The sequence below is a fragment of the Monodon monoceros genome, unplaced genomic scaffold (genome assembly GCF_005190385.1).
Source record: "Monodon monoceros isolate NGI ecotype Baffin Bay Population unplaced genomic scaffold, NGI_Narwhal_1 Super_Scaffold_18, whole genome shotgun sequence".
Lineage (NCBI taxonomy): Eukaryota > Metazoa > Chordata > Mammalia > Artiodactyla > Monodontidae > Monodon > Monodon monoceros.
The window spans coordinates 5,211,837-5,222,672 of NW_021703774.1; the positions used below are offsets into that span (position 1 = coordinate 5,211,837).

Consider the following 10,836-nt stretch of genomic DNA (forward strand, 5'->3'; position numbering starts at 1 on the left):
ATGGATATTATGTGAGAGAAAGTTGTCATACAAAGGAGAGTCTTTCAAATGATAAAATACTAGAGTAACAACCCTATATATGCTTCCTAAGGCCAATGTCAAGCATTTTTCGGTCTCCTGCAGAACTCTCTGTAAAAGCCCCTCATTCTTTTTTTTTTTTTAACATCTTTATTGGAGTATAATTGCTTTACAATGGTGTATTACTTTCTGCTTTATAACAAAGTGAATCAGTTATACATATACATATATCCCCATATCTCTTCCCTCTTGTATCTCCCTACCTCCCACCCTCCCTATCCCACCCCTCTAGGTGGTCACAAAGCACGAGTTGATCTCCCTGTGCTATGCGGCTACTTCCCACTAGCTATCTCTTTTACATTTGGTAGTGTATATGTGTCCATGCCACTCTCTCACTTTGTCCCAGCTTATGCTTCCCCCTCCCTGTATCCTCAAGTCCATTCTCCAGTAGGTCAGCGTCTTTATTCCCGTCTTGCCCCTATGTTCTTCATGACCTTTTTTCTTTTTTTTTTAGATTCCATATATATGTGTTAGCATATGTTATTTGTTTTTCTCTTTCAGACTTACTTCACTCTGTATGACAGACTCTAGGTCCATCCACCTCACTACAAATAACTCAGTTTCATTTCCTTTTATGGCTGAGTAATATTCCATTTTACATATGTGCCATATCTTCTTATCCATTCGTCTGTTGATGGACATTTAGGTTGCTTCCATGTCCTGGCTATTGTAAATAGAGCTGCAATGAATATTGTGGTACATGACTCTTTTTGAATTGTGGTTTTTTCAGGGTATATGCCCAGTAGTGGGATTGCTGGGTCGTATGGTAGTTCTATTTTTAGTTTTTTAAGGAACCTCCATACCGTTCTCCATAGTGGCTGTATCAATTTACATTCCCACCAACAGTGCAAGAGGGTTCCCTTTTCTCCACACCCTCTCCAGCATTTATTGTTTGTAGATTTTTTGATGATGGCCATTCTGAGTGGTGTGAGATGATATCTCATTATAGTTTTGATTTGCATTTCTCTAATGATTAACGATGCTGAGCATTCTTTCATGTGTTTGTTGGCAATCTGTATATCTTCTTTGGAGAAATGTCTATTTAGTTCTTCTGCCCATTTTTGGATTGGGCTGTTTGTTCTTTTGATATTGAGCTGCATGAGCTGCTTGTAAATTTTGGAGATTAATCCTTTGTCGGTTGCTTCATTTGCAAATCTTTTCTCCCATTTGGAGGGTTGTCTTTTTGTCTTTTTTATGGTTTCCTTTGCTGTGCAAAAGCTTTGAAGTCTCATTAGGTCCCATTTGTTTTTGTTTTTATTTCCATTTCTCTAGGAGGTGGGTCAAAAAGAATCTTCCTGTGATTTATGTCATAGAGTGTTCTGCCTATATTTTCCTCTAAGAGTTTAATAGTGTCTGGCCTTACATTTAGGTCTTTAATCCATTTTGAGTTTATTTTTGTGTATGGTGTTAGGGACTGTAGTAATTTCATTCTTTTACATGTAGCTGTCCAGTTTTCCCAGCACCACTTACTGAAGAGGCTGTCTTTTCTCCACTGTATATTCTTGCCTCCTTTATCAAAGATAAGGTGACCATATGTGCATGGGTTTACCTCTGGGCTTTCCATCCTGTTCCATTGATCTATATTTCTGTTTTTGTGCCAGTACCATCCTGTCTTGATTACAGTAGCTTTGTAGTATAGTCTGAAGTCAGGGAGCCTGACTGCTCCAGCTCTGTTTTTCTTTCTCAAGACTGCTTTGGCTATTTGGGGTCTTTTGTGTTTCCATACAAATTGTGGAATTATTTTGTTCTAGTTCTGTGAAAAATGCCAGTGGTAGTTTGATAGGGATTGCATTGAATCTGTAGATTGCTTTGGGTAGTAGAGTCATTTTCACAATGTTGATTCTTCCAATTCAAGAACATGGTATATCTCTCCATCTATTTGTATCATCATTAATTTCTTTCATCAGTGTCGTATAATTTTCTGCATACAGGTCTTGTCTCCTTAGGTAGGTTTATTCCTAGATATTTTATTCTTTTTGTTGCAATGGTAATGGGAGTGTTTTCTTAATTTCACTTTCAGGTTTTTCATCTTTAGTGCATAGGAATGCAAGAGAGTTCTGTGCATTCATTTTCTATCCTGCTACTTTACCAAATTGATTGATTAGCTCTAGTAGTTTTCTGGTAGCATCTTTAGGATTCTCTATGTATAGTATCATGTCATCTGCAAACAGTGACAGCTTTACTTCTTCTTTTCTGATTTGGATTCTTTTTATTTCGTTTTCTTCTCTGATTGCTGTGGCTAAAACCTACAAAAGTATGTTGAATAATAGTGGTGAGGGTGGACAACCTTGTCTTATTCCTGATCTTAGTGGAAATGGTTTCAGTTTTTCACCATTAAGGACGATGTTGGCTGTGAGTTTGTCATATATGGCCTTTATTATGTTGAGGTAAGTTCCCTCTATGCCTACTTTCTGCAGGGTTTTTTTTTTTATCATAAATGGGTGTTGAATTTTGTCAAAAGCTTTCTCTGCGTCTATGGAGATGATCATATGGTTTTTCTCATTCAATTTGTTAATATGGTGTATCACATTGATTGGCTTGCGTATATTGAAGAATCCTTGCATTCCTGGGATAAACCCCCCTTGATCATGGTGTATGACCCTTTTAATGTGCTGCTGGATTCTGTTTGTTGGTATTTTATTGAGGATTTTTGCATCTATGTTCATCAGTGATATTGGCCTGTAGTTTTCTTTGTGACATCTTTGTCTGGTTTTGGTATCAGGGTGATGGTGGCCGCGTGGAATGAGCTTGGGAGTTTTCCACCCTCTGCTATATTTTGGAAGAGTTTGAGAAGGGTAGGTATTAGCTCTTCTCTAAATGTTTGATAGAATTCTCCTGTGAAGCCATCTGGTCCTGGGCTATTTTTTGTTGGAAGATTTTTAATCATAGTTTCAAATTCATTGCTTGTGATTGGTCTGTTTATAGTTTCTATTTCTTCCTGGTTGTCTCGGAGGGTTGTGCATTTCTAAGAATTTGTCTGTTTATTCCAGGTTGTCCATTTTATTGGCATATAGTTGCTTGTAGTACTCACTCAAGATCCTTTGTATTTCTGCAGTGTCAGTTGTTACTTCTCCTTTTTCATTTCTAATTCTATTGATTTGAGTGTTCTCCCTTTTTCTCTTGATGAGTCTGCCTAATGGTTTATCAATTCATTTATCTTCTTAAAGAACCAGCTTTTAAATTTATTGATCTTTGCTATTGTTTCCTTCATTTCTTTTTCATTTATTTCTGATTTGATCTTTATGATTTCTTTCCTTCTGCTAACTTTGGGTTTTTTTTGTTTTTCTTTCTCTAATTGTTTTAGGTGTCAGGTTAGGTTTTACATTTCAGATGTTTCTTGTTTCTTAAGGCAGGATTGTATTGCTATAAACTTCCCTCTTAGAACTGCTTTTGCTGCATCCCACAGGTTTTGGGCCATTGTGTTTTCATTGTCATTTGTTTCTAGGTATTCTTGATTTCCGCTTTGATATTTTCAGTGATCTCTTGGTTATTAAATAGTGTATTGTTTAGCCTCCATGTGTTTGTATTTTTTACAGATTTTTTCCTGTAATTGATATCTAATCTCATAACATTGTGGTCGGAAAAGATACTTGATACAACTTCAATTTTCTTAAATTTACCAAGGCTTGATTTGTGACCCAAGATACGATTTATCCTGGAGAACGTTCCATGAGCACTTGAGAAGAAAGTGTATTCTGTTGTCTTTGGATGGAATGTCCTATAAATGTCAATTAAGTCCATCTTATTTAATGTATCATTTAAAGCTTGTGTTTCCTTATTTATTTTAATTTTGGATGATCTGTCCATTGGTGAAAGTGGGGTGTTAAAGTCCCCTACTATGATTGTGTTACTGTCAATTTCCCTTTTTATGGCTGTTAGTATTTGCCTTATGTATTGAGGTGCTCCTATGTTGGGTGCATAAATATTTACAATTGTTATATCCTCTTCTTTGATTGATCCCTTGATCATTATGTAGTGTCCTTCCTTTTCTCTTGTAATAGTCTTTGTTTTAAAGTCTATATTTTGTGATATGAGAATTGCTACTTCAGCTTTCTTTTGATTTCCATTTGCATGGAATATCTTCTTCCATCCCCTCACTTTCAGTCTGTATGTGTCCCTAGGTCAGAAGTGGGCATCTTGTAGACAGCATATATATGGGTCTTGTTTTTGTATCCATTCATCCAGTCTCTATGTTTTGTTTGGAGCATTTAATCCATTTACATTTAAGGTAATTATCGATATGTATATTCCTATTACCATTTTCTTAACTGTTTGGGGTTTGTTATTGTAGGTCTTTTCCTTCTCTTGTGTTTCCTGCCTAGAGAAGTTCCTTTAGCATTTGTTGTAAAGCTGTTTTTGTTGTGCTGAATTCTCTTAGCTTTTGCTTGTCTGTAAATGTTTTAATTTCTCCGTCAATTCTGAATGAGAACCTTGCTGGGTAGAGTAATCTTGGTTGTAGGTTTTTCCCTTTCATCGCTTTAAATATATCCTGCCACTCCCTTCTGGCTTACAGAGTTTTTGCTGAACGATCAGCTGTTAACCTTATGGAGATTCCCTTGTATGTTATTTGTTTTTTTTTCCCTTGCTGCTTTGAATATTTTTTCTTTGTATTTAATTTTTGACAGTTTGATTAATATGTGTCTTGCCATGTTTCTCCTTGGATTTATCCTGTATGGGACACTCTGTGCTTCCTGGACTTGATTAACTATTTCCTTTCCCATACTAAGGAAGATTTCAACTATAATCTCTTCAAATATTTTCTCAGTCCCTTTCCTTTTCTCTTCTTCTTTTGGGATCCCTATAATTAGAATGTTGGTGCCTTTAATGTTGTCCCAGAGGTGTCTGAGACTGTCCTCAGTTCTTTTCATTCTTTTTTTCTTTATTCTGCCCTGCAGTAGTTAGTTCCCCTATTTTATCTTCCAGGTCACTTATCCGTTCCTCTGCCTCAGTTATTCTGCTATTGATTCCTTCTAGAGAATTTTTAATTTCATTTACTGTGTTTGTTTGCTCTTTAGTTCTTCTATGTCCTTGTTAAACGTTTCTTGTATTTTCTCCATTTTATTTCCCATATATTTGTTCATCTTTACTATCATTATTCTGAATTCTCTTTCAGGTAGACAGCCTATTTCCTCTTAATTTTTTAGGTCTGCTGGGTTTTTACCTTGCTCCTTCATCTGCTGTGTGTTTCTCTGTCCTCTCATTTTGCTTAACTTACTGTGTTCAGGGTCTCCTTTTTGCAGGCTGCTGGTTCATAGTTCCTGTTGTTTTTCGTGTCTGTCCCCAGTGGGTAAGGTTGGTTCAGTGTGTTGTGTAGTCTTCCTGGTGGAGGGGACTAGTGCCTGTGTACTAGTGGGTGAGGCTTGATCTTGTCTTTCTGGTGGCCAGGTCCACGTCTGGTGGTGTGGTTTGAGGTGTCTGTGACCTTATTATGCTTTTAGGCAGCCTCTCTGCTAATGGGTGGGGTTGTGTTCCTGTCTTGCTAGCTGTTTGGCATAGGGTATCCCGCACTGTAGGTTGCTGGTCATTGAGTGGAGCTGGGTCTTAGCATTGAGATGGAGATCTCTGGGAGAGCTCTCACCAACTGATATTATGTGAGGCCAGGAGGTCTCTGGTGGTCCAATGTCCTGAACTTGGCTCTTCCACCTCAGAGGCACAGCCCTGATGCCTGGCTGGAGCACCAAGAGCCTGTCATCCACACAGCTCAGAATAAAAGGGAGGAAAGGAAAGGAAAGAAAGAAAGAAAGAAAGAAGATAAAATAAAATAAAATAAATAGTTATTAAAATAAAAAATAATTATTTTAAAAAGTTACTTAAAAGTAATAAAAAAAAGAAAGAAGAGAGCAACCAATGCAAAAAACAAATCCACCAATGGTAACAAGCGCTAAAAACTATACTAAAAAACAAACAAACAAACGAAAAAAGGACAGACAGAACCCTAGGACAAATGGTAAAAGCAAAACTATACAGAGAACATCTCACACAGAAGCATAACATACCCAGTCAGAAAAAGAGAAAAAAGGGAAAAAATATATGTACATATCGTTTCTCCCAAAGTCCACCTCCTCAATTTGGGATGATTCGTTGTATATTCAGGTATTCCACAGATGCAGGGTACATCAAGTTGATTGTGGAGATTTAATCCGCTGCTCCTGAGGCTGCTGGGAGAGATTTCCCTTTCTCTTATTTGTTCGCACAGCTCCTGGGGTTCAGCTTTGGATTTGGCCCCGCCTCTGCGTGTAGGTCGCCTGAGGGCGTCTTTTGTTCGCTCAGACAGGATGGGGTTAAAGGAGCCACTGATTCGGGGGCTCTGGCTCACTCAGGCCGGGGGGAGGGAGGGGCACGGAGTGTGGGGCGAGCCTGCGGTGGCAGAGGTCAGCGTGACGTTGCAGCAGCCTGAGGTGCGCCGTGCATTCTCCCGGGGAAGTTGTCCCTGGACCCTGGGACCCGGCGGTGGAGGGCTGCACAGGTTCCCGGGAGAGGAGGTGTGGATTGTGACCTGTGCTCACACACAGGCTTCTTGGAGGTCTCTTGCCTCTTCAGCAGCTCCAGACCTTTTCCCAGAATCCCTCCCAGCCAGCTGTGGCGCACTAGCCCCTTCAGGTTGTGTTCACGCAGTGGTGCCTCTCTTCCTTGCAATGTGATAATAACAATTTCAATAACTATCAGTATTCTCTTCACAGGGTAATATTACAAACAGATAAAGAAGATAACATTTTAATGAAAGACGTGATTTACAGAATTACAGTATATGCTTTCATTTTGTAAAAAAGACAGTTGGCCAGCAATTTTGTTCTTATATACCAAAAGGTGTAAACACCTGCCATATTTTAGGGGATGCTAGTTCTACAAGCTCATTTATTTCCGTGTTATCATGTGATGTTGACCCCGCCACTGACTTACTGAAGCACCGTGGTTCTGGGGACCATCCTGCTGCCGTACACGTGGTCTGGGTCTCTTGTTTCCCAGTTTCAGTTGTATAACCAGCCAAGCAGGAAAATGACAGATTTTGCTTTATGCTCATTGGAAAGTAATAACTTTCAAAAGTATAGTAATATTGGGCAATCCTTCCATTTTCCACACTTGGAAAACCACAGGGTTTCTCTGAAATGAGAAAATATCAAGCTGAACACTGAAAAATATATTTAAAACCATACAATTTGTGATCAAGTGACAATAGGTTTTTAAATTCAAAGTGTTTGCAGACACTGTACCCAGTACTTATTTTTATTACTTAACATTTTAGGGTATTTTTTGCCAATCCTTTTCCATCAGGAAGTAATCTGCTAGCAACCACAACACCCAAGAGTCAGAATAAATCTGGGCAGGCCAGTTCCTCAGAGAAGCCTTTCCTAACTTTGTCAAACAGTACGTTCTAATAGAAACACAAGCCATATATGTATATTTAAATTTCTAGCAGGCACATTAATAAAAGGAACAGTTGAAGTTAATTTTAATAACAGATTTTATTTAACCCAATATACTAAAAGCATATTATTTTTTTCCTACTAAGTCTGAACTCCAGTGTGTATTTACACTCATGACACACCCCAATATGGACTAGTCTCATTTCAAAAGCCACATGCGATTACTGGCCACTGTATTATTGGATGGGAAAGTTCTAGAATAGATGAGGTTCTCCTTAAGATACGCAGTTACAAGTTTTCATATGAATGGCTTTTGTCTTGTTTTGTTTTTTAAGACAGACAACCAACTGAAAAAATAAAAGACTTGAGTGAGAACCTTACATTAAATGGTGAGAGGTCTAGCAAAGAGGACTCAGCTTTATCAGTCACCAGAGAAAGGCAAATTTAAATCACTGTGAGATAGAACCATACATCCGGAGGAATGACTGACCTGGAAGAGACTGACTACCCCAGTGGTTGGGGCGGACATAGAGAAAAGGGAGCTCAAGACCACTGCAAGTAAGAGTGTAAACAGGTACGACCTCTCCTGAGAAAACAGTATGACAGAATATGTACAAACCACGTTGAAAGCACATCTCTGTGCACCCACATGTGTAAGAGAGTGTTCCTGGCAAGTCTCTGCATGTGGTACCAACTGGAAGCAACCAAGTGCCCACTGACAGCAGAAAAGACAAACACACGCCAGACTATCCACACAAGGGATATTACACAGCAACACGAGTGTTGATGCTCATGGTGAATCTCACAGACCTATGATTGTCTCCGCCATGCCACCTAATTTCCTACTGAGTCCCCTCCTTTTTCTTTCTGCCAACATCACCACCTCCCACCTTCCCCACTTGTGCCACTCCTGGAAGAAGGAGCCCCTCCTCCCCTAGGCTTCAACCCCCCACCCCTCCCCCATTCATTCAACCAAGCCCCCAGCCACTCCCCCTGGGCCCTTGTCACCTCACTGAAGAGCTCAGTCATGGACCTGCTCTAGGTCCAATGCCCATCTCCCATCAGATATGCAGGCTGCCTGTGGGTACACTTGCCTGGAACCCCTCCATCAGGTGCCAGATGGGTTCTTACCCCTCAGGAGGACCAGTCCATTCTGGAAGCTGCCACGGCTGTCAGGCAGAGATAGCCAGGAGAAATGTAGTAAAACGGGAAGTGAAGAACTGGCCCCACTGCAACAAAAGGTTGAAGGCAGGGATTGGTGCCGGTGGTAGAATGTGAGGGATGGATGGTTGTTCTCAGGTTCTCAGACTGCAGGGTGGGAGGTGCTGTTGCAGACACATCAAGCGACCCTACACCCAGACTTGAGGTCCTAGGGTGGTTGGCGCTTCATCTTCTCAAGAGTATCCTGTGGTGGCAGCTCAGAGGATGAGCCCAGCATCCGCCTCCTGTCCCACCAGACCTCCGACCATCAGGGTGAGGGGCGAGGGTCAACCAGGAACTCAGCAGAGATGGCTGAGAAAAATCAGGCCCAGGCGTTCTGCCCTCAATCCCAACAGGCACTGATGAAACACAGACCTTTACCCAAAGCGGTGGTTGTAGCCAATGGCAGCTTGGCGCCCACAGGTACTGACCCAGGCCACTACCCCTGGGCTCAGAGATCCTGGTGGCATCAAGCTCGGACATGCAGGCCAGAGGCGCCATCCCAAGCAGAGGCCACCGTCATCACAGGCACCACCTCCTCCCACCTGCCTTCCCGTTTTCTGAAAGGCGCCACCACCCAGCTGCCGTGGGTGAGATGCCGCGGGGACGACGGAGCGCGTGGAGGACCTGAGACCCGTGGGCAGTGCCAGGTGCACGGGAGCGGAAGGTTGACTCATGGACATTCAGGAGAGCCAGTGCCTGGATGGTTGTGCTGCGCTCCTGCTTGGTGAGCACCCAGGTGCCCTGAGCATCCCTTCTTCGCACGAGGCCGGGTGGGTCCTCCGGCAGTGCTGGGCGGACTGCACCGTTCTTGCCTCGGCTCCGCCAGTGGCCACAGGTGGGGGCCGTCTGCATCTCCATCAGTTTGCAGAGCTTGAACGGTAACTCGGTTTCTCAGGCCACCTGCCAACCCGAGAAAGGCCAGAGGACAGTCTTGGGGTCCAGAGAGCAGTGTGACCGTAAGGAGAAGAGCCTGCCCGGAGCTTCCAAAGACACAGCGTGCGAGGCGAGGAGGCCAGACTGCGCGACCGGGTCCCTGGCTCATCGCGCAGGAGGTCAAGCCAGGCAGCCGAGGGCATCCGTGCAGGGAAAGGAACCTCTCCCACCAGGACTGGGCTTCACCCAGAGCCGGCCTCGCCGGGAGCCGTCAGACAAGGTGCACACACCCCGCTGTGAGACCCGGAGAGGGAGGCCTGGAGGCAGCCTCCGAGGCTGGTCCCTTGCTCCTGATCCCAGGGCCTCCCGTCTGGACAGCCCAGGGGGCCGTGATGGGAGAAGCAGGCCTGGGCCAGGAAGGATGGGTGCTTGCAGAGTGAGAAACGGTCTACACCACAGGACCTCTCTGTTCTTTCGTCTCCAGCCCTCGCTCCCACAAGGGGAGAGTCAGGCTTTGGGAGCAAGTGGCAGAGGTCAGAGGGAAAGAGCCAAAGATGACGGCCCTCAGCCGCAGGAGCAGTTCCGATGTCTGAAGGACTTTTTCTTTTTGTGGTGGGAAGGCAGGAGGCCCCCTGGATATAAGAGGGTCCCCCCAGATTCTTCTTTTGGGTGCTTGTCGCTTTGATGTGTGGTTCTGTCCCAGGGTCTATGGCTGGGTTGGGGGTGGTTCACCCCCATCCACCAGCCTCTGCTTGATCCTCTGCTTCAGCAGTTCTCACGCCCCTTCACCAGGCCTCCCACCAAATAACTAACGTTATTTGCCTTTGGATGGCTTCTGGAGAGGGTGGGGCTGGCAGCAGCCTGGGCTTCACATGCCCTCCTTGGACCTGAGGCAAGGACCAGAACTGAGGCCAAACCCAAAGAACTCTACAGTCTGGGACCATGTCAGTCCATTCAGGGGAGGGTGCCACCTCAGGAGATGCATGTTGGGAGGCCCAGACCCTGGCTCTCATCTTCGGCAATGCTGTTGCCGCATGATCGGCAGAGCTTTCATCCTCTGCAGATGGTCCTCTCCTGCTTCCCCTGTGGTGAGGATGGGAGGAGGGTGCCACGGGAAAGAGGAGGATGGGAGGAGGGTGCCACGGGAGAGAGGAGGATGGAGAGGAGGGTGCCACGGGGAAGAGGAGGATGGAGGGGAAGGTACCACAGGGAAGAGGAGGATGGAGAGGAAGGTGCCACGGGGGAGAGGAGGATGGAGAGGAAGGTGCCATGGGGGAGAGGAGGATAGAGAGGAGGGTGCCACGGGGGAGAGGAGGAT

The 10,836-nt window shown here is 43.9% G+C and overlaps 1 protein-coding gene and 1 pseudogene across 1 annotated transcript in view; one reads left to right on the forward strand and one right to left on the reverse strand.

The window, feature by feature from the left end:
• The window catches only part of LOC114898210 (coagulation factor XIII B chain-like), a 38,928-nt gene that overhangs the window by 24,963 nt on the left and 3,129 nt on the right, over positions 1-10,836 (reverse strand). The window contains exon 2 of the mRNA XM_029227347.1: positions 6,979-7,179. Coding sequence (XP_029083180.1) covers positions 6,979-7,179 — 201 coding nt within the window. The remainder of the gene's footprint in view (positions 1-6,978; positions 7,180-10,836) is intronic.
• On the forward strand, positions 8,143-10,694 carry LOC114898207 (annotated as a pseudogene).